Below are 24,491 nucleotides of genomic sequence, written 5' to 3'. Positions count from 1 at the left end.
CCTCCTGGCAAACTCAAAGATGAGAGCTCACATGGCCTTTGTGTTCTCCTGAGTCCCAGGCCCATATGTCTTTCATTATACCACAGAGGACCCATCTTCCCATGGGGCATAAACAGCAGGACTGAGACAGGCCTGCGGCCACGCTGCAAAGCAAGGGCAGTGGACAGGGAAATGTCCCTCATCTCTACATATCTGATCATTCTGTGCCTGTCCAGACAAGATGGTACAGGAGGATGTCTCCTGGTTAAATACTCCATCTAATAAAATCCTCAGGATGATGTTAACAGGATAGGTGTCTCTGCGCTGCCTTAATCTTTAGCACAAAAAGCTATGTGAATGGGGCCAGTTTTAACAAAAGATGAAACATTTTCTCACAAATTAAGAAGATCACCACACAAGCCATTAAAAATAATTGCACAGACTATCTTCCTTGATTCTTTTCATTGGAAATGAGACAGCACCATCTGCTCTGCGCATTAATTCCTTAGCAGGGATTATCTTGGGCAAGAAATCAACAGAATGCCTTCCTGACTCCTCCCAACTGCATAATGAGAGGGGGTGGGGAAGATTCTGCTTGGGTTAATTTTGATTTCTTCATGCCTGGCTTCTTCCCTTTCAAATTCCCTCTGAGCTGCCTAGGCAGGACCTGCAGCGTGGCCACGGTCAGTCTCCTCTCCAGTTCCCGTGTTGGAAAGGGTACGGGGACTGGGGGAGCTACAAGGACGTGAGCCCCCCAGACTGAGTGTGTCTGATGGAAGTCTACATTGCCAACGAGGGGTATGCTCCTGGCACATTTGCTCCTTTACCCTTAGGAAACATGAAACCAGTCATCTATTCTTTCCAATGGCTCATGCTGTTTCATCCTCAAAGGAGGAGGCCAATCATTACCTGTCACACATCAAATAGCTCTCCATCAGCCCTGAGAGCTGCACTAAAGCCACCTCCTGCTCTACTCCTAGAAGACAGACCGTCTGGCAAAAACACCCCGAGGCTATTGTGTGCCATTTCTTCTTGTTGGCAAGAATATACCTAGATGGTGGAAAATTGATTCAAAGGAGATGAGACAAAGGAGGCTGTTCTTTCAAGAATCGCGAGGGGGATGGGGGTGCAGGCTTGTAAAGCCCATTAGCATCACCAGAAGTTACTCATGTAAATCCCCTACCCTCAGAGAGAGGAGTACATGCTCCTACACCCCAAGACTTTTTCCCCCATGTGGTTAGGCTCACAAGTGTGGATTCTGCACTTTCTGGTGAGAAACAATCAGATACCATGAAATTCTATCCAGTCAAACCGAACTGGTCTGATGCCCAGTGCCCATAAGAAGGGGGCAGTCAAGCTGGGCAAGCAAGGGAATTTGCCTGGTGCCCCCCAATCCTTAACCGCCATCCATTTTTCTAATTTGCAAGGCTTTCATTTTGGAGGAATCACAGAGGAGGGGAAGACTAAAAGGGGTTCTTGCCTCTGCCATGCTTATAACCTCTAAAATCATATGTGCTCAGCTTCAGAGATTAAAAAAAGTCATAGCATCCAACGAGGAATAATTTATTTCCTGGAGAGGAACAGCAGGGCACAGAGCATCATGAAGCAAAAGGAGCCTCTGTACCCTCTGTCAAAAGCATCCTCTTCCAGAGAACTCTGGTAACAGTGCACAGACGTTAAAGAATTCATCACTAAGAACATATTTGTGAAATGTTTAAAAAAAAGGAAAAGAAAAAGAAAATTAGGAACCATGCTTCCTTAGATCATAGCCATTTTCCTTGCAAGAAATGGATCACTATGGCCTCTTCTAATAAAAGTTGAAACTTTACAAGGGCAATCAACCTAGATGGTAGGATGTGTTCTTTGTCCGTTCATTTTTCAGGCTGACCATGGGCACGGGGGCTTTGCAGAGTCAGCAGTCCCCACTGCTGTCTTCCCTGGGGGTTGAGGGGCCCAAGTGGCCCCTCACATTGCAAACCTGTGGTCTCCTGCTATGGTGTCATGGTGGGAATGGAGTGGAAGTGGGGCAGGTCAGGAAAAAGAACAGGGAGAACCTTCAAGGGAAATGGCCGCCAGATAGGCTTTTGTCGGTCTGCAGATGGAGCAAGGAGGAAAAACAAAGATATTCTGCAGAAGTGCACCTCAGAGTGAGGCCTGAAGGGGATTCAGCGTTAGGTTCCCTTCCATGAAGAACATTCCATTGCCCAAAGTGCTGGGGAAATGGGATGTAGTGCAAAGAGATCTTGTCTCTGGAGCCAAAAGACCTAAATTAAGCCTCCAAGGTATGACGTTTTTTTCTTTCCTTTGAATGAGCTCTTGAATTTTCTGGGCCTTTATTTCCCCATTTATAAAATGATAACAACACCATGTACATTGCAGGGTTATCATTTATGTGGCAGTGGTTACTATGTTCCAGGAGCTGGGCTGGTGTCTTGTACATGGTCTCATTCAAACCTTCCACAACTCTAAGAGGTAGGTGATATTATTGTTTTAGATGATGAATGCACATGGGATAAAATACTTCACCCGAAGTCACAGGGCTAGTTTAGTAGCATAACTGGGAGCCAAATCCAGGCAGGCCATCTGCAGAACACTTTACAATTTATAGAAGATTAATGAAAAAGGGTCATATAAAACCCACCAACACAGGATCTGGCACATAAGGGAGCTCGATGCTGGTAACTAACATCATTCTTCTCATATCTATAATGTTTATTTTTCACGTTTGTTATCCATGTGCTTTTAATGAATCTGCAATAACTAACCTAACAGGTCCCAAACCCATATTCTTATATGCACTGTCCTGGGATTTCCACAATGTTCTATGTTGAACAATACAGAACACCAATTCTAGACCACATAAATGTATGCCTACAGCTAAACATACTTCTGAAAAACTTTATTTTGAAAGTAATTATAGACTCAGAGGAAATTGGAAAAATAGTACAAAAATCCCATGAAACGTTCCCTGTAAACACACGGTTGAATGAAAACTGTTGGCCTCTTTCTCCCTCTTCACAAAGCAAAAAGGGCAGCAAGGGGGTTAAGAAAAGGGTCAGGCAGGGGTGCCTGGGTGGCACAGCGGTTAAGCGTCTGCCTTCGGCTCAGGGCGTGATCCCGGTGTTGTGGGATCAAGCCCCACATCAGGCTCCTCTGCTGGGAGCCTGCTTCTTCCTCTCCCACTCCCCCTGCTTGTGTTCCCTCTCTCGCTGGCTGTCTCTATCTCTGTCAAATAAATGAATAAAATCTTTAAAAAAAAAAAAAAAGAAAGAAAGAAAAGGGTTAGGCAGAGGAACTTCTGGAAAAGCTCAGGGCTCAAGTCCTTTGCAGCCCCCCACCGCCCCTCACACAGTCTCAATTTTACCCCAGCAGCAGCAATATTACCTAAGTTCTCAATGGGAAGTTCATTCACATTCCCCCATAGCTTTACAGTGTCCTTTGTCTCACTGTCTCACTGTCCTTACTATGAAGATTCCCTAGGCACCAGTTTTCCTTATTAAAAACAAATCAGCCCCATATATTTTTTTAACAAACATATAGCTATAGTTAGAAAATGTCTGTTTTCCTTGGAGTTCCTATAGCCGGTAATAGTTCACGAAGACGTGGCCCCTGACATGTTTCTTAAGTCCGTCTGTTCTGCTACTTAACTAAGAAGGATCATTCCTTCTGTTCCTGCTCCAACAAGCTTCTGCCTCCCTTCTGTCTCACCACGGACGTGCTAGATGCCATCTGGGCCTCTGAGGGCAGGGCTGAGACTAACCTCTGTCATCAGCCTTGCTGCTCACTTCTTCTTCCTTGTCGTCATCCTCACTGCTGGAGCTCTCCATCTTTTCCTTCATCTGTTCCAGCTGATCCAAGTTAACCCGTCCAACCAGCTCAAAATTACGGCTCACCTGAAAAAGGTCCAAACAAATAATAGAATCATGAACCACAGACCGAACAGGGCTCTCCCTGGGGGAGAGATCTTTCCACCACCATTTTCCCTTGACTGTGTTTTTGGAACCAGGACCAAAAACACCAGTGCCTAAGAGGCTCTTTTCTTTAGACTGCTCCAAAGGTGGACCTGTCTTTTACCCCCATGTTCCAGCATTTTTAACCAACACTGGACCTTCCTTACCAAATGCAGTAAAAAATACGAGCTCCAGTCAGCAGGAAATCAAAGTATCACAAAGCCTGGGGTATAGAGTAGGGGTCCAATAACGCTTTTTGCATTGAATTCAAAGGTGTAACTTTTGTAAACTACCAAAGTTTCAAATACCTCTGGAAGTGAAGAGGCTCTGTAAGTATCCTAAAAACTAGCATGAGTCACAGTCTTCTTCTCCATGATGCGGGCTGCCCCAGCTTAGGCCAGATGACAACTATCTGACTCCCGACTCCATAAATGGAAGACAACACTGTTACTGTGAGTGTTACTGTTTTTGAAGCTGACCATAACCTATCCATTAAGGCTGGGATTACCTGAGAAAAAATCTAGATGGGTAACCCCTGAAAGCCCTCTAAGTGTTAACTATGGCTGATTTTTATTTATGTAAAACGTGATTAGAGTAATGTGGGAATCCACGCTTTCCTCCAAATAATGCCCAAGGGAAATAAAAATCCACACTAGGAAAACTTTGTAATGATGCTACGTTTAGGGGTCTCACATCAACAGTAGCATAAAATTCACCTTCCTGACCCATCTATTTTCAGAATCTCTCCAGTTGTGTGCATAGAATTATCAGGAATGACAGGTTAGCATGGACTCAAGCCAACAAAATGTCTCAAGCCAATCAACAGCAATGGGCTTATTCCTCTGTGGAAGGCACTGTGCTCCCCCTGTTGGGGGTCAGGAAAGGGACCCACAAAGATGAAGGAGACCCAGTCCTGGCCTCCAGAGGCTCCCAGTTTAGTTGAAGAGGGAAGGCGGACATCACTAATTAGATTCCAAGGTAGATTTCCATAGCTACTACGGTGGAGATAGAGCATATTGAGGGCACAGGAGAGGAAAGGGAGAATTTACAAGATAATCCCAAAATACTCTCTGGGACCAGACTGGAACAAAGACTTGCTGAGCACCACCAATTCCATATGCCTGGCAGATGGGAACATCCTCATCAACTGTGACAAATGGGAGGGAAAGAGACTCAGAGTACCAGGGCCAATAGACAGTCCTGTGAAAAGCCTTAATATTGCCCCGACAACATCCTCTAGAAGGGAGGCAGCATGAAAAGGAGAAAGAAAACTCAGGATAAGAGCTCTTTTAAAATGAGAGAAACGATGAATTGACCTAACTAGGATAACGCAATCCAGGGAATCAGTTAACACTTGACTCTGAAAACAAGTCAACAGGAGGGAGGAGAGACGTTTTTGTGGATCACAGTGTAAGCACTCAGGGAAGGCAAGGTCTTCTTTTGGTCATTTGCAAAATTAATTAAAAATTAATAGACTGAGGTGCGAAGGAGGAAGAGTTGAGTTCAGAATCTTTATTTCTCTTTCCTCCCTCCTAGGAGTTCACAGTAACAGTCTTCAGAGAGCTTTTGTTGGCAGCACCTTCCTATCTGGATTTATCTACTATGCCTCACTCCTACAGACCCATATTGACTTTTCTTTATTTGTTTTTATGACATAAAAGCAAAAAGAGCACAAGAAGCATGGACTTTGAAGTCTGACAGATCTGAGTTCAAGTTTAGAGTTTGCCATTAACCATGCGATTGTGGGTAAGTTGCTCCGTGTCCCTGTTCATAAAAGGGGGTCAGCGTGCTACCTGAAACACAATAGTTCCCCAAAATGTCGTTTCCTTCTCCTTTCTGGGAATGTGGCCTTTTCCAATTTTGGCTTTTGGAAACGCTTATAACAAGCATCGTAAATGCATATTTATGAAGTTATGTTTAGCCACAAAGTCTACACTTTAACCAAATAGCATTTATGATAAATATTTGAATAAAAGTTTTCTGGGTTGCCAGTTTTTCAGGAAAACGAGGCAAGGTTCCAATTTACCTAACTTTGAAATATGTGTGAAGTAACACATCCTTAGGTGACCAATATATAAAAGGGAGCCTTTTCTGACCACCTCTATTCCCATCTCTAGCCGGGCATCAGCAGGTGTGCGCCAGAGACGTGAGGGGTGTCCTCTGCCAGAAAATGAAAACAACAAAACCAAGAAAGGTCAAAAAGAATCCTCAAATGCCTTCTTTAATCAGTATGTATTCATTCGTTCACTTATTCGTTCATTCATTCCTTCCTTCCACAACGATACCCCCACACCCCGGACCCCATGCGAGGTATAAGAGCCCCTGCTTCTCAAGGAACTCATGGTGACAGAAGGAGATCTGTCACAAAACCAAATGTTATTTTTTTCTTTTCCTCCTTCTGGGTTTTTTTTTTTTTTTTTTTTTTTGAGGACTGTATTTGCCCATTTTCCCATCACCATCATCCCTTCATTGGAAAACATTTTGGATTCTGCACAATTTTAAAAGAGTACGTGACATTTCCACGGTATGACGTTCATCGGGGGCTAACCCAGGATTTATGTGCCTGAAGATTTCTAAAATCTTTGTTAGGTAATTAAAAGATTTAAAAGCAAAAACAAAAAATCTTGCTATTTAATTAGAAGATTTTAAAATAAAAACCCTTTACAATGTTGGGTTCTTACTGAACTTCAAATCCACATCGGCCATCCCATATTAATCTTAATACAAAAGGAAGACTCCTTGCTGCATTTATTTATTTATTTATTAGAGAGAGTGAGAGTGAGCTCATGTCTGAAAGCAAGTGCAGGGAGGGAGGGAGGGAGAGGGAGAGAAAGTTTAGCAGACTCCTCGCTGAGCTCCAATGTGGGGCTTGATCCCATGACCCTGAGAACATGACCTGAAACCAAGAGTCAGACGCTGAACCGACTGAGCCACCCAGGGGCCCCCTCTTTGGGGCATTAAAATTTTTTTTTTGAACTATTATTTGGAATTTTAACTATTTCTCAAAGATAGCAGGACTTTATCATATTTCTTTTTTTTTTTAAATAGTGATTTTAAAAATTGAGGCATAGTTAACATAGAATGTGACGTTAGCTTTGGGCATACCATATAGTGACTGGTTTCTACACTATGCTCTGCTCACCGCCAGTGTAGCTACTACCAGCCCATCACTATCACAGTACCACTGACTGTATTCCCCATGCGGTTCCTCTCCTCCCTGTGACTGACTCATTCTATGACCAGAAGCCTGTATGCCCCTCTCCCCTTCACCCACTGCGCCCATCCCCCACCACCCTCCTCCCTGGCAACCATCAGTTTGTTCTCTATATTTATGGGTCTGTTTCTGCTTATTTGTTTGCTTGTTTTTTAGATTCCACATGTAAGTGAAATCATTTGGTGCTTGTCTTTCTCTGTCTGACTTATTTCACTAGCATCATACCCTCTAGGTCCCCCCTTGCTGCACTGTGGAGCCGCCATCTCTCACCTGGAATAAGGCAAGCCTCCCCCTCTCCCAGCATCCCTTCTTGCCCCTTCTTGCATCTATGCTCCAGTGTGGTCTGAGAGTAAAAATAAATATGTAAATCTACTCATGTCAGTTTCTGCTTGCCCTGAGGATAAAATCTGAATTTCTCACCGTAGTTAGAAATGGCCAGCTATCTTCTTACCCTGGCCCACCTTCTACAGCCCACTGCTGCCACCCTGAACCTCCTGATGTTCCCAGGATACGCTGTGCTCCTGACTTTGCGCCTTTCTCTGCGCATGCCACTTTGCCTGAAATTCCACTGCCTTGTTCATGCGGTGACTCCTGTCTTCCAGCCTTGCTTCCGTGTCACTACACCTGGGGGACCTTCCCTAAATTCCTTGTTGGTTAATTATCCTTACTCTATGCTTCCACCCGCTCTCCCCTCCCCTTTTATAACTCATCCCACTCGGCGGTTCATTGTTTATGGCCTGCCGCCCCCACTGAACTAGCTCCATGAGGACAGCCAGCGGCTCTGTGCAGCTCGTTCACAGCTCCACGGCCAGTGCGTGTCTCCGCCAGAGTTGGCGCTGCGCTCACCCGCTGCCAGCTGCATGCCGTCCTTCTAACTTAATAGATCCTGCTTTCCTATACAGGTCACAAAGACTGGAAAACAGAAAAAGCTTCAAGTCCAACTACCTACACGCAACTGTCAACGAGGTATTGTATTTCTGTAATCCTGTTCTTTCTGCATAGATTATTTAATTGCTGTAATCATATTGAAACACACAAGTGGGTATCCTGCTTTTTTTTATGCCCGGCATGGTATAAATATCATTCTCTGTATAAATATCATTTTTAGTCTCTATATATGTATCTTATCAAGTAAATAATATTATAGTTTATCTGACTCCTCCCATAAGAGTTTAACTTTGGCTGTTCCTGGCTTTTCACTATTAAAAATGCAGCAATAAATCTTACTGTATGTAAATTACACAGTTTCCTTCTTTCATGTTTAGCTTTAATTTTATAGGCTAAATTTCCAGACGTGAAATTACAGGATCAAAGTCAAAGGCCATGGACTTTTATTCAAGTTCCAATTGATGTCTGGGTTGGCTTCTCAAGTGAACACACCAGTAAGTTACTTTCTGGACCTGGAGGTTGGTGGGTAGCTGGTGCAGAAGACTTATTGAGGGAAATTCACTTCTTTCTCTGGAGGCGCACAGAAATGTATTACCTTGTTTCCCAAAAGGCCCACAAGAGAGGGAGAAACAGCAAGGCTAAGAGTTTGAGATTTAGAACCTGGCTCCTCGCAGACTTTGGAAGGCAAAAGTAACCATACATGAGCTTGAAGGTTGGACTGTTCAAATATAATCCCTCAGACTATAAAGCTATATATAGTTCCTTATATCTCGTGTAAGTTATTTGTGATTGCCCGCAAACCCAAAGTCCCCTGTGAAGGCCACTCGCCACTAAGAATGTGAATGAGGTGCCAGCAACAGCATGCTTTCCCCGTTAACGCAGGAGAGCTGGCGCTGTAAACCCTCCCGTGCTCACGCTGGATACTCAAGCTCCACAACTGTGTTTGTCTTTTTGTTTGTTGGTTTTTAACCATTCAGCAAAATGAATGAATTTCCCTAGCATATGAATGGATTTCCATACTTGAGGCTTATTCTACAGGGAGAAGCATCCGTGATTTACAAATACTACCAAGTTGAACGTGCATTTTCATACTATGGTGGCAAACCCAGTCTTACAAAGACGGGTGTAAACCTGCTGGCTAACGAAGGCAGGAAATCGGACACCCCTGTCCGCAGATTACTTAGCAGACATTAAATGGGGGAGACTGTGATCCAGAAGAATCCCTCCATGTTTCCAGAGCTCGCCCTGCTTCTCACTTAACACCTGTACCTTCTAAAGGGACATGCTGTCAGGCTGCGCATATCACCTAATATTGTCTGTTCGTGTGAAAAAGAAAGGCCAGAGTGAACATCTTTACTTCCAGAAAAAGTGACACCAGAGAACACGGAAAAACTGCCTCTTACATCAGAAATGCCCATCTTGGGCCTACACCGAGGATGTGTAGCGCTGCAAAGATTTTAAAGGCCTTACAGCACGGGCGAGCAAACTCTCTGCAGAAGGCCAGAGAAGCAGGTACTCTGGGCTTTCTGGACCGTCTAGTTTCCGTCACAGCGCCTCACCTGCTGCCGTAGCTTGAACGTGGCCACAGACAGTACGGAATGGATGAGCATGGCTGTGTTCCGAGACCGCCGCATTTACGGATGCTGGAGTTTGGAATTCATATAATTTCACGTGTCACGAAAGAGTACTCTCTTGATTTTCTTCAACCATTTAAAAATGTCACAACCCTTCTTAGCTGGTGGGCCACAGAAAAATGGGCAGGTGGCTGGATTTGGTCCATGAACCAGAGTTTGCCAACCTCTGACTACCAGGTGGGCTACCCAGCGATCTTTGCCTATCTTTGAAAGTCAGAATGAATGAAATCAGAGAGGAGAAAGCAAAGCATTGTCTCTATGATTTCATATAGGAAGAAGATGGTCAAGGGTGCAGGTAAAAATCTTGAATTCTCGGATCAGAGCATTTCGACCAGAGCTCCTGTAAAAGCTTCTAGAAGGGATATTCAGCTAAGCATATGAAAGTTCTATGGGAGATAAGCCACGACACCATATCTGCTGTGCCCCGTGCTGCCGTCCTACTTGGGAGACACCTTGTCAAGCACTTGCCATGCTGCCTTGTGGTTCTTTTTTTAAGCTTGTGTCCCCTCCTTGCTTATAAACTCTTCCAAGGTAGCAAGTACTTCCTATTTGGCTTTATATGCTTAGTGTAGAGTATAAGATCGGTCATCTCATTGACATACAAGAGATGTTGTTTGAATTTACTGGTAACATAAAAACCACGGGAGATCATATAGTATAAAGAACTTCGTAATGCCGTACCCAACGATAAAAATTTGCTTGCTACTAAGAATAAAACTGGACATTTTCTAAAAGATTTTGTTTTCGTTCTTACCAAGTATCTATCATGTGCCAAAAATTAATCCAGTTGTTTTCACATGGATCAATTAACTTTTATGACCACTTGGAGAGATACGTGTTACCTTCCATAACTGTAGATGAGGAAAGCAACGCAGAAGAAGCTAAGTGATAAAGCCAGGATTAGAACTCACATCTTCAGATGACAAGGCTCCAGCTTTCCCCATTACAATGCAAATCATCTGTAGAAATGCAAAATTACTTATGAAATATGTAAAAATTACCCACAGGATACCAACTGAACACAAGAAGGCGGCAGAAAAAAGTACTGTGACTATACTGTTGCAAAATTCGATGGAATAGAGGAGGAGAATCCTTTGAGAATTTTTCTTCAGAACAAAAACCTTTCTAAGAACAATAAGAATAAAGACTGGAAAAGTACCCAGGAGGGTATAGAGCACAGAGGTCAAGGAGAATATCTACCTTCTTTTGTAATCACTGAGTCAGAAGCAGAAAACATGCTTCTGCCAGACCTAACTCAGCAGAAGCCCAGACAAAAACCAAGTCATTCTGAGCATCTCAGGATAAGCGTAGTCACAAGTACTCAAGAAAGCCCAGTGAAAGGCATCATTAAAAAGTCACAGACCTCTGTTGCTGGCCAACTGAGCTGTCGCCAATCTCCTGAACTTGAAATCCAGAGGGCAAAAATGTGGATGGTGCTGCCACATCTTGCTTATATGAACAAACAGGGTACTTAAAATTTCCCGTTTTAAAAGTGATTTCATATATTGATTTATTTAGCAAATAGCTACCGATACTTTATTGCCTGCAGGGTACTCTGACTAGATTTTGGAAGAAAAGACAGATAAATAACATGGCTTCCATTTTAAGGACGTTGCATCCAATGGCACAACAGAGACTTGCTAAGAGTTAAGTGGAAGTTGAGGCAGGATGAGATAAGTGCCTCAAGAGAGAAAGAACAGTCTTATGGAGGCTTTGGAAGCAGGAGCAGTTCACTTTGGAGAGTTTCGTGGACAGTTTCAGAAGTTACAGGCAAAGAACATCTTCAAACATCTACTCTTTTGGAAGATACTGTGTGAGGTTCGGCCAGGCACATCCAGCCCTCTTGCTCCTTTACTTCTGATCTCTGAAATCCATGAAAGAAACAGGGGCTGTGGCTGACAAATTAAGAAGCAAGACGACTTCCTAGAGGGGAAAACAAGAGCTCGAGTGACGTTGTCTTCAGGAGAAACCCCCGGCTTGCAGGAATCCTCAGAGTCGCTCAAGATAAAGCTGCTGGCACTCAGTTTCAAAATTAAACACAATCCAACACAATCAAAAAAAAAAATGTGGCCAAAGGTGTGTTTTATGACTTGGAATCAAGGGAAAGTTCTTTTATTTCCCCTCATTTCCTTTGCTGGACACAGATGTTCTAGGTGACTCCTCTGCCACCGTGGGTTTCACTAGTCCAATTTCATTGGCATCACTAAAATGCTGGTGATGCCCCGAGCTTAATGTGCTGCTGCTTCCCCCAAACTGGCAAAAAGTAAGAGATACAAGTTCCTTCGAGTTCGGCCGCCTGAGGCTCCATTTGTATAAAAAATTAAAAACATTTCAAAGTAAATTCAATTAGTGAATGTGTATTGCCTGAATAGACTATCCTTCTAAATTTAATATAGCGAACATGACAATTTTATGAGCAAACCAAGTTAGAGATAATATATTTTCATGTTCCTTAAACTAGCAAAGAGACTTCAGAACCATAAAGAACACTAACAAGGTACCGCATATACTTACAAACTTTCTTTAAAAAAAAAAGTGTTTTTTAAATGTGAGAAGTGCAAGGTTTGGTTTTTTTTCTTCATGACTTTAAAGGGTCTTAAAAATCTTGTCTTCATCTCTCACCAGCATTACTAATAACTGGTGCTACTGATATAGGACTTCATTGTGTGTGTGTGTGTGAGGGTGGGAGGGAGGGAAGGAATGAAGGACGGAGGGATTGAAAGCACAGAGCAGTCTGTCTCTAGAAGACCTAGTGAGATTGAAAAAAATGGAACTAAAGGATGAAAAATAAAATTTTAAATAGCCTGTACTATTTATTTACTTTAGATTCCAAGAGACTGCAAGTGAGTCTTCAGTCACTGGTGCGAAGATAAAGGTCTAGGAAGACAAGAGGCTGTGTGTCACGTACGGAATGAGGGCTGCTGTCTTCCCTCTTCTGCTTCACCTGGACTTCTGAGGACAAACATGGCAGTGTGCATCCAGAGCAGTTGGGAATTTGGTTCTTAACTAGAAGGGTATTTGGCTTCAAGGATCCTTCCTGCTGTACCACGATTCTGTCCAGTCCGTGAACGATACAGTGTGACAACTTGAGAGAGACATTCCTGAGGTCTCCGGGCTTTGCAGGCAAGAATTCAGAAGTCCAGCTTTGGCTCTCCAGTTCTGTTTAATAATATCCTTTGATGGAAAACACATCCTACAGTGTCTCTTAGTTTCTTCTATAGATTCTCTCCACCACACAAAATCACCTCATGCTATTAGTGGAAGAATATAATGAGCAAGACACTCAACTCACAGTCTTGCGGGGGGGGGGGGGGGGCGGGGGGCGGGGAAGTAAACCTTAATTTAGAACCAATGGCTAAGTCTACTGCACACTTTATTTTTGGCAGTTTACACAATAATCTGGATCTCTGGCATCTTGTAGATCGATCTGTTCCCAGGATCAAGTTTATTAAAAAAAGCCCGCAGGAAATTAGCGTTTATTGAGGACCTACTATATGGGTCAGGTCCTGGGAAACTTGCATCTTTTAGGTATGAGGTATAATTTGCTCACCATAAAAGTCATCTGTTTTAAATAAACAGTTCAGTGAGTTTTAGTAAAGGTATGCATTTGTGCAACCCTCACCAAAATCTGGTTTAAGAATTCTTCTCTTAGAGAAGTTCCTTCATAACCTCTGCAATCCATCTCCCAACCTCCAGCCCCAAGCAACCTCCAACCTGCTTTGTCCCCACAGTTTTGCCTTTTCTAGAAATTGCATGTAAATGGAATAATATAATATGTGATCTTTTGTGTCTAGCTCCTGTCTAGTTCACATGATGTTCTTGAGACGGTATCCATGTTGTTCCTTGTTATCAGTAGACTCATTTCTTTTTATTGATAAGCAGTATCCCATTGTATGGATATAGCACATTTTGTTTATCTGTCCACTTTACATGGAAGTAGACTTGCTGGATCAGATGGTAAGTATGTGTTTAACTTTTAAACAAATTGCCAAAATGCTCCCAAGTGAATCTGCCATTTTACATTCCAACCAGCGCTGTATGAGATTTCCAGTTTCTCCACATCCTTGCCAACACTTTGGCACTATCAGTCTTTCTTAATTTTAGCCGTTCTCACAAGTGACATCTTACTGTTGTTGTATTTTGCATTTCCCTAATGATGAATCTTCCCGAGGCTCTTTTCTTTTCTTTCTTTTTTTTTTTTCTTAAGATTCTTATTCATTTATTTGACAGAGAGCGAGCAAGCAGGGGGAGCGGCAGGCAGAGGGAGAAGCAGGCTCCCCGCTGAGCAAGGAGCTTGATGCAGATCCATCCCAGAACCCTGGGATCAACACCCAAGCTGAAGGCAGACGCTTCACCGCTTAACCAACTGAGCCACCCAGGCGTCCCACCGAGCCTCTTTTCCTGTGATCATTTGCCATTTCTGTATCCACACAGGTAAAGTGTCTGTTCACATTTTTTTCTCATTCTTCATTGAATTTTTACCTTCTTACTATTGAGTTGTAAAAGTTCTTTGTATATTTTGGTTAAAAACCTTTGCTAGATAATTACTTTGCAAATATTTGCTTCCAACCTGTTGCTTGCCTGTTTTCTTAATAGTGTCTCCAAAGACCAAAAACTTGTTTGATGACATCTAATTTACTCATTTTTCTTCTTTTAATGTCCATAGCTTTTGAATCCTAAGAAAATTTCTCCTAACCCAAGGGAGATTTTCTACTCTTTTTCCGAAAGTTTTATGGTTTCAGTTCACACACTGAGGTTTATGATCCATTTTGATTTAATTTTTGTGTTAGGAGTGAATTAAGGGTCAACGATCATTATTTTGTATGTGGATATCCAGTTGTTCAAGCACTATTTGTGGAAGAACTGTCCTTTTCCCTATTATCTTGGTACCTTTGGTTAAAAAAAAGAAACTAACCACATCGATGAGGGTTGCTATCTGGAGTTTTTCTTCTGCATCACTGATCCATGCATCTATCCATATGCCAATACCACATGCTCTGGAGTACGATAGCTTTAAGGGAAGTTCTGAAATCAGGAAGGGTGAAGTCCTCCAATTTTGTTCTTTTTCCAATCTGTTTAGGCTATTCTAGGTCCTCTGCATTTACATGTTAGGATCAGTGTGTCAACTTCTATCAAAGAAGAGAGATTTTGACAGAGATTCTGCTGGATCTGTAGATCAATTTGGGGAGAATTGCCAATACTGGGTCCTCTCATCCAATACAGTATATGTTGCATTAACTTAGTTCTTTTATTTTTCTCAGCATTCTGTAATTTTCAGTGTACAGCTTTCACAGTTCCTATGTTAAATTTATTCTTAAATATCTTATTCTTTTTGATGTTACCGTAAATGAAATTAATCAAATCTCATTTTCAGATTTCCATTTCTAGTATGTAGACATGGAATTGATTTTTGCATATTGACCTTATACCCTGCAACTTTGCCAAACTCACTAATATCCTTGTAGCTTTTTTTTTTTTTTTTTAAATACAGATTACTTAGGATTTTCTACATACAAAGGTCACCTTGTCTGTGAACGCAAGTGGCCTCATTTCTTCCTTCCAATTCTTACACCTTTCATTTCTTGTTCTCACCTTATGGTACTTGACAGTTTTTAAAAAATATTTTATTTATTTATTTGAGAGACAGACAGCAGGAGTGGGGTAAGTGGCAGAGAGAGACGGAAAAGCAGGCTCCCCGCTGAGCAGGGAGCCAGACTCAGGGTTTGATCCCAGGATCCTGAGATCCTGACCTGAACCAAAAGCAGCTGCTTAAACAACAGACTGAGCCATCTAGGCACCCTGGTCCTTGACTTTTATTTGGATTATTAGCAAACTTCACTTTAGCTCATTGTACAATGACACTCTTATACCCCTTTCATAAATGCTGAAATCATCCCAATAAACGACAGTTTTTCACCAGTGTATGTCACTGCCTCCCAGTCAAAACTTCTGTTTCAGCAGCACTGCTATCCTTATTTATACAATAGTGTTTGGGGCACCTGGGTGGCTCAGTCAGTTAAGCATCTGTCCGCCTTTGGCTCAGGTCATGATCCCAGGGTCTTGGGATCAAGCCCCGCGTCAGGCTCCCTGCTCAGCGGAGAGTCTGCTTCTCCCTCTCCCTCTGCCCTTCAACCCCACTCATGCTCTCTCTTTCTTGCTCTACTCTCTCTCTCTCTCAAATAAATAAAATCTTTCTTTAATAGTGTTTGGATAGTTATTTTAAAAATTCTAAATACATTTTGTACTCCTCATTTAGAAACAACCAGAAAGTAGGAAAAAGAAAGTGCTGCCATCAGTAATAAGCACGAGTCTCATGAACTTAACAATTGAGAGCACGATGAAGATCATTACACATGCTGGAAGTGGCAATTCTTTAGCCTCAATTAGGTGCTCACTGGATTTAGTAAGCTGGTCAACCATGAGAAAGAGTAAAATTAAAGAACATAACATGGCATAGTGAAAATATAACATCAAAGACCGTATCTAAGATGCAAGGCATAATTAGCGATTTTTAAATATATTTTAGTTCTTTGGGAACCTAACTGCCTTTCTGATGGGTGCCATAGCTTAATTCGTAAGGAGACTGAGAAACACCTTGGGTCTCACCAAAGTGTGGGATATACCAGGACTTTGTTTAATCTCACACAACTTCTAAGAAAGATAAAACGATTCCCATTTAGAAATCAGAAAATAGATACAGAAATTTAAGTAACTTGCTGAAGTTGTATAGTAAGCAGTGGAAACAAGATTCAAGCTCAGGTCTGTTTGGTTCCAAAAGCTCTAAATTGGGGCCCTCTTTACTGGAGCAACCCGTTGCCCTGATGGGTATCCTGAAGCCCCTGGTTCCACGCATATATGGTTCTAACCTTCTCACCAGTGACTCACAGCAACTGTGTAACAACGGGAGAAATTATCTTCCTGGTTTGCGCTCTCCCAAAATACCAGCCCAAAGGCTTGAACACTATAATAAAGAGATCTGAGGCGGTTACATAAATAAGATCCATGTGCATAAACGCAGAAAGCTTGGTTTGAAATGGATGAGTGATTATCCTTTCAGTTTGGGGGCAGAGATGCCCAGGAAGTTTGACTAAGAAAGGCTATGAAAGTTTCTCAGTGAGGTAAACTCAGGCTTTTCTTCTCTGCTCTCATTTTTGGGCAGACACATTAGAAAATGAATGCATTCCAAGCAGAAAAGTAACCACGAAACCATTTCATTGTGGATGGGTGACAGAGCTCAGCCTTCTCTCTCAACACCCCGCAGAAAAATTCTAACCCTTGGGTGCAGATGATTTGGACTAAAGTCTTGATAAGCTGGATATGCAAGGCCAGAAAAGAGGAGGACACAGAGCAAAGAAAAAAAACGATCGAAAGCCCTTCTCATTGTGCTGTAAGTAAACACTCCCTCGATACTGTGGATTTTTGGGTTTATTAGAAAACATTTCAATTGGCTTTTTTTCAAGAAACAAATACAAATTATACCTCCTCGGGACTCTGGGCAATCCACAAAACCAGAAGCAAGCATCTCAATTCCCCCATATACCAAATAAGCCCTCTGAAGCTGCCCTATAGGATTCTGCCTTCTGATCAGCAGACCTTTGGAAGTGAAGTGTTTTTATCTACAAACCCTTTATTTTAGGTCAGGTACTGATCTATTGTTTATCAATCCTCTTCCCTAAGTAAGACACGTCTTTTACAGCCCTTATAGTGTTTAGACACAAATAGCAAGGTTCTGGAAAATCTCTGTAGTTAGCAAAATACTGGAAATGACCTACATGGTTGAGGGACAAGGTGGCTGGCTATCAGAACAAGGGCCAGAAACTTCGGGTCCCCAGCCTGCCGCCTACTTCCGTAAATAAAGTGTCACTGGGACACAGCCATGCCCGTTCATTTATGTCTTGTCTGTAGCTGCTTTCTTGCTATAAAGGGCAGAGTTGAGTGGTTGCCACTGGGACCATCTGGCCTGCAAAGCCTAAAATATTGACTATCTGGTTCTTTACAGAAAAAGTTTGTCGATTCCTTTGACGATACGTTTAAAATAGCATGGAAAAATATTCCTGTTGAGTAAAACAAAAAAAAAAAAGCATTTTTAAAGGATGACACAATAGTTCATATGTGGTATCATCAGAATTATGAAGAACAAGGGGAAATGGGCAGAGATAAAAAATGCTAAGCAGGTGGATTTGGGCGGGAGCACTAGGGGTGATTTTCCTTAGCCCCATCTCTGTGTTCCAGTTTTCTAAAATGATCTCTCATTTCTTTCATCATAGAAAAAAAGGAACTGCACTTGCAACATTTAGCCCACGTCTCTGACTCGCCCACAGCGGGCATGACCACACTGAGCTCCGTCTCCCCACCAGGCCCGTCCCCACAGGGGTGCCGAGGGTCGGACGCAAGAAGACCCGTCCAGGTACCTTATGCTCGTCCCGCAGGTGGCTGTCCAGTTCCTCCGTGTGCTTGGTCTCATAGTAGCAGAGCTGGCATTTGTAAGGTTTTAGTTCATTGTGCTTTTCTATGTGTTGCTGGAGGCTCTCGTCACTGGAGCAGGTGAAGGTACACTTATCACAGCGGAAAACTACTCCCTGCAAGTATTTGGACAGTTTGGAACGGCACACTTCGATGGGGACAACTCGCTCTTCTGTGGAAACAAATTGAATGGAAAGATGGAAGTTTTTACTGATGGTCAGCACGCACTCTGTCTTTGGAATATAGGAAGAAACTCACCCGGTTCTGCTACCTCTCACGGGTCTGTGTCTATGAACTCACATGCACGCTGTCCCTCCCTCTGTTCCCCAAAAGGCATCTTCCTCTGGTACAGGTAAGAGTTTGTAAGACCAAAACCTCTTGGTGTACTTAATCCCCAGAAGGATCTTTACACCGAGGTGGGCAGGCTGAAATCAGGTGCTTGCTAATTCCTGAATGGAGGTGGCTAAAGGAAGGGACGAGAATGGTGGCCACATTTTACCCACAGTAATGATAACTGACAGCAACCATTAGCACTTCCCAGTTCCTCCATATGTGCTAGTTGGGCTGGATCTAGAGATGTCCCTAAGTAGAAAGGGAACAGACAGTTCCCTAAGCCCCTGTGTGCCCCAACGGTGCACCTTCCTGGAGACTCTCTTAGGCTGGAGGTATTCCTGTTTTTACAAATCAGTAAAGCGAGGAATGAGGCTCTTAGTAACTTTCCAAAGGTCACAGAGGTTGTAATTGGCCCAGTTGCGATCTGTATCCCCACCTGTCAAGAAGGAAAACCTTTACGTCCCACTGTTTTCAGTTCCACTCGTTTCCCCTTCCGAGATGTTCCCAAGGAGACGGTTTTCCTGAAACCAAGGGACTCTCTCATCTAATAACAAATCTAAAAACAAAGGACCTGTACGTTTTCATTCACTAAAACTCCAGCTCTAACTAGGAGAAGCTCACGAATGAAATGGCTGCGGGCAACATTCGGGGTGTGGGAGGGAGGTGGGGGGTGGCATGGGAGATAGGGAGGATTTGTGCCTTTTCAGACAATCTGTAATCTGATTGTCACAAGGGAAAAAATAAAAGAGAGAGAGAGGATTTGGGTGCTTTTCCCATTAACATACCAAATGCTGTAGGGCTGGAAATGCGTGTGCTTGTTTATTTTGCACTCTCTCACCCTTGTGTTTAACTGCTCAAATTAAATTTCACACCAGTCTGCCCAGAGTATCGGCGCACGCGCCAGATATCCATAACTGGGATAAAATTAAAATCTGTGCTATTTATGCAAGGATCAAATATAGCGTGTGTTTTCCTGCTGTGTCTGGATTTCAGAAGACTCTGGAAGTTTACAAATGGACGCACACAACATATACTTATATTATTTAGAAACAGCAATGTATTATTAAGTCAAGAAAGCGTGATTTATTCTCAGAGTCACTGAGTAGCAATGTTTCCAGACATCAGTGTTTTGTGCACTGATGCGGCTCTCCCTGCGAGCCCTCCCTTTGTTGTTGGCCGGGGCTGGCCCCTGGGGAATTCTCCCCACCCAAAGCCATGCCTTCGTCTCAGCCACCACATTCTCACTGCAGGGCAGTCCCTGCCTTGGGAGTCCTTGAATACCGCGATTAATTGGCCAGCAAAAGGCTGCCCAGAGGAAGCGTGGAAGGTGCTGTCTGCTACATACTCCCCGGAGCTCTAATGCATATGTTATTTTCCCTATACAAAGAGTCAGTCGCTTATTTAGAAATATAAATATTTTTAAACCAAAGTAGAGCAGACAGCTAAGAAACACATGATTATAATGTAATCCACACATTTTCTTAGAATAGCAAATGTTTAACAGTCTTCTAACCATTCAGTTCCATGGTTTGGTGTAATCGGAGGAAAAATGCTTTGGCATCAGCCAGCCGGAGCCTCAAGAAAGCCCAAGCTACAACGCTCTCCTCCTCGAGCCCGGGGTTTCTCAACAGTAGCTCTACTGACATTCTGGGGGCTGTACTACACACTGCAGGGTGCTCCTGAGGATCCCTGGCCTCTAGCCACCATCTGCCATGGTACCCCTCTTTCCCAGCAGTGACAACCAAAAATACCGCTGGACAAAAGCACCCTGACTCTGGTCGATAACCACTAATCTACACCAAGCGCCCAGTGTTACCTCCAGCCGCTCTGGGTGGGACACGCGTGCAAGCCGGCGCCCAAGCACGAGATAGGGGTACAGGCTGAACCCCTGGGACCGGCTCCCGTGCTTCAGGAGCTCAGGGGCAGTGCTGACAAGCACTTTTCTTGCACCTTCCGTGAGACTGCACACAACCCCCCCCCCCGCCTTGCGCTCTCTGTGTTGGCTCCCCCTTTGGATTGTGTCCTCTCGGGCTCTGGCCCGTGCCGCACGCTCTGGTTCTGTTGCCCTCCGTGGAGATGGACCGCAGCTGGTGTACTAGTCCCTGTATCAATGCCTCCAACACATTGGAGACAGCCGTGCAGGCAGCCTCCAGTCTTCACTTGTCCCCGTAAAGAATCGCTTCTTTCAGACTGGGTTTTTTTTTAAATAGGCCTCCCTTTCAATTCCTCTACCACCTTGGTTAGTTTTCTTTGCAGTTTCCAATTTCACTATGTGTGTCTAAGTGAATTTTACACAGAGTCCTGAGAACTCAAAATACTCTGGAGTTTAAATAATAATAATTCATGGAAATGACCACAGCGATTTACCAGGAGCTCACTCTGTTTCAAGCACTATTAGGCACTCTACCCTCACAGTTAACTTTTTATTCTCTGAAAAACTCTGCAAAGTCAGTTTTATTACCTTTAGTTTACTGGTGTGGAAGCTGAGGACTGGCCTGCTGGACTCCTTCCTCAAAGTCATGCCTCTGGTTCAGAACAAACTTGTGACCTGGGAGCACAGGTCCCTGCCTGAGCTGCGCCAGGGCCCCCTTCCTTCACCCCCGAAAAGAACTCTCTTGGAATATCCGATCTGCATGCTGTTTATTTATAAGCCTTTGATTCCTAAAGATTTAAGAGTACCAAAGCTACAGGCATGTCGCAGGCAACCATTTCTATCTGAACTCCTTTCGAGTATTCTCTGAATCAGATAAGAGGTAATTTCCTGCTTACTTACTCTGAAACATAAGACTTCCCATTTCCAAACGAAGACATCATCAACATTCCAAGTCTCTGGGCTACATGGATTTTTACTAAGATATTCATTTTAGAAAAAAAAAAGTTAATTTTTCTCCTTTCTAAAAACATGGCTAACACAACCAAGATAAAAAACAAGACAGGCTTGGAAAGGCGGGCAAATCACGGACAGTGTTTTCTGAATGAGGTTATTCATTATTGAGGCAAGTCAAGGACATAAAGTTAGAGACTGGAACGTTTCCAGGTATGGACGGAGCCCTGTCTTGGCTACAGAAGCCCAGTGCTCAGGACTTTTTTTTTCCTACGGAGGCAGCGACAACTGTGGGTCTTTCTTGACTTCACACCTCTCAAAATTACCTTGGGTAAGAAATCAAGGCTTGAATCACACTCATTGTGACTCAGCTTCCAGAGCTGGCTGCAAAAATATTATGACTTCACCAGTTTGACTACAAGATAGATTGTGTCTCTCATCTCTTCCTACTCAAAAGCCGCTTGGTGCTGCCGCTGGACATGAAACCCAGGAGGAATGCCCCACGGAAGCCTGCGGGAACTGAGGTGCAAGAGAGCCTAGAAAGGTGTGCTGTCAAACTCCCGGGTGATCAGTGGAAAAATCTGCCGAATTGCAACTACCAGGAGGGCGGAGGGTCACTTCTGCTCAAGACAGAGAAAAACCACATCACTGTGGAGTCCAGGATCACCAAGGAAAAATTCTTCCTGAAAGGCAGACCACAACACACTTGGGTTTCCTCCCCACAACGTGCCAAGTCTGAACGAAGCAGGGAGAGATTTGGAAGTCATTCAGGCCAACAAACTCCGTATGCAAATGATCCTGCTCAAGGGCTGAGACCCTCTTTGGGCCAAACCAAAGCCCCACCCGTTACTTTCGGCCAAACGCGTGACAAAAGCTGAGTACTAGAAAGCCATTAAGAAAATAACAATAGTTTCTAAAAAACAATTATTCCAAAACATGACCATAAACGGATACACATAAACGTAAGGACAACAGTTCCTGGTAAGAAGTTATTAATTCTGATGTTAGCCAGGCTACCACCGTCAAGCCAGAGAAAGCTGGGAACCACACCTCTAATTCTACCGGGCAAAAGTATTTGGTGGAGATGGAACGGAATGTATAATTTCACTGACTAAAACGGAAGGCTGGCGATCACACTGTAGCTTTTTTTTTCCCCTTAAGTAAAGCGATACCGATCAGGTAAATTAAGGGAGATTAGTTTTGTTCCCAAAAGATATCCACCTTCAGGGTTCAGTTAAATTCAGTGTTTGCCCATGTATCGGGGTTACGGGCTGGGAAGCAGAAGTTTTAAGTTACTATGCCAACTGGAGACCAGCATCAGGGATTACAAAGTTTCAGAATTAAAAATATCTTGCAAAACTGTATTTCATCCCTGTAATTCAATCTGTACCCAATTTTCAAGGTGCACCATCGGTGTGCAAGGTACATATAGGTGAAGCCGTCTGTGCACGAGGCATCGTGCTTCCAATGATGGTGATAAACTGATAAACTCAGTGGAAATGTACTCATGAAACTATTTATTCCCTGCTCCCGGTCTCTCTTCCCATTAAGGTTCAAGGTCCTTCAGTGCACAGACCTTGCCTGACTCTTCATGACTGTATCCCTACAGCTTCAAACAATGCTAGCATGTAGTGAATGTTCAATAAATATCTGGTGCATTGAATGAAAATCCACCAAAAATCCTACCTCCAAACTTTTCCTTCAAACAAAAATCTTAGGGCTTAATTTTTCCCTTTCCAAACTGGTCCAATCATGGCCAATCTCACCAAATGTTGCTCTGACCTAAGTTCCTCAAAGAAATGGGTCTACCAATCCTTGGCTTCAATCTGTGCTATGCTGGTATTCATCAGGTACCCTGGCTTCCCATCTGTCTACTGAATAAAGTTTGAACTCCTACAGTGGTATCCAAGCCCTGTCTAATTTGGCTGGAACACATTTTACCAGCCTTGCCCCCATTCCCTGCAGCCCCCCTCAGAACGCTCGAACACCACTCTGTCAACACATCTTGCTCCCCACCTACCTAATTTACCCCCGCCATGTAGTGGGTCCAACAGTGTCCCCCCGAAATTCACGTGCACCTAGAACCTCAAAATGGGACCTTATTGAGACACAAGGTCTTTGCAGATGTAACTCGTCAGGATGAGGTCATAGTGGTTTGGGGTGGGTCCTAAATTCAATGAGTAGTATTCTTAGAAGGAGAGGAGAGGGTAGACAGAAGACACACACAGGGAAGACGGCCACGTGAGGACAGATGCAGAGACTGGAATGACGCAGCTATAGGGCAAGGATGTCAGGAGCCACCAGAAGCAAGGGAGGGCCATGGAAGGATTTCTGTCTGGAGCCTTCAGAGGGAACTGTCACCTTGATATCAGACTCCAGGCCCCAGAGCAGTGACCGTACACTATTGTTTTAAGCCACCCAGGAAACTAATACACCCCAACTTCAATCTTCTTTGCCTGCTGAAATGTCATCACGGATCAGTTTGAAAGCCATCCTTCCACCGCCTTTCTCTACCCCAAACACGAACACCTGCCACCATGAATCTCCTAGATACCCACCACTCACCACCTTACGGAGCCTTAAGCACATGCTTCATCTCCTGGAGGAGGGCGGGTCCTGGGTCTTACACGCCTCATCTTGCCCAAGAACCCAGCATAGTACGGCATGTAACAAGCGAGTAATGAATGCTTACCGAATGCATGGACACACAGTGTGCTCCTTCGCCACAGCCCACATAAACCCATGATCATTTCTGATTCAGATTTCCCATGAGTGAAGTGAATTCTCCTCCCTTTCCTCCCTATTTAAATATATCATTCTGTTGGGATAAAAAGCTAAGGCAACTCTTCTTGCAAGCAGTATCTCAGTCTCAGGGCCAGTTCAGAAGTTGTTTTTCTTCCCTTTCATCCCAAGTATTTTAATTAAGCAAGGCCTCAGAAAGTTCCCTTTACCACAGGCCCCAGAGACCAGAGATGTTTCCTCATCCCCAGAGCAAGGAAAACGCAGGTGCAGGAAGAGCCACCTCTCATTACTTTGAGATCAGCCCCGACTCGAAATGACAAGGCAGACACCCAGCCCTATCTCTTGACTTGTCAAGACCAGCTTCCCGCGGAGATGCCACTTTGGGTTGAGATGGGACACCAAACCCAGGCGACACAGACGGCAGACACGGCTGCCCTGAGGCACCCTGCCGCCTGGGGTTCCGT

General features: G+C 43.7%; 1 protein-coding gene and 2 long non-coding RNA genes across 3 annotated transcripts in view; 2 read left to right on the top strand and 1 right to left on the bottom strand.

The window, feature by feature from the left end:
• The window catches only part of ZNF462 (zinc finger protein 462), a 133,329-nt gene that overhangs the window by 4,953 nt on the left and 103,885 nt on the right, over positions 1-24,491 (bottom strand). Inside the window, 2 exon segments of the mRNA XM_057313646.1 lie at positions 3,740-3,872; positions 18,077-18,300. Of these exon segments, the coding sequence (XP_057169629.1) occupies positions 3,740-3,872; positions 18,077-18,300 (357 nt within the window).
• LOC123001416 (uncharacterized) lies at positions 3,229-12,938 on the top strand. Its single transcript, XR_006410282.3, has 5 exons — positions 3,229-5,675; positions 6,047-6,157; positions 8,046-8,109; positions 8,423-8,525; positions 12,492-12,938. It is a non-coding gene; the product is annotated as an uncharacterized LOC123001416 (long non-coding RNA).
• Positions 13,896-19,403, top strand: LOC123001417 (uncharacterized). Its single transcript, XR_006410283.3, has 3 exons — positions 13,896-14,099; positions 16,825-17,052; positions 17,933-19,403. It is a non-coding gene; the product is annotated as an uncharacterized LOC123001417 (long non-coding RNA).

This window comes from Ursus arctos, unplaced genomic scaffold (assembly GCF_023065955.2).
Source record: "Ursus arctos isolate Adak ecotype North America unplaced genomic scaffold, UrsArc2.0 scaffold_18, whole genome shotgun sequence".
NCBI classification, from domain to species: domain Eukaryota; kingdom Metazoa; phylum Chordata; class Mammalia; order Carnivora; family Ursidae; genus Ursus; species Ursus arctos.
This window is presented reverse-complemented; position numbering and strand designations above follow the sequence as displayed.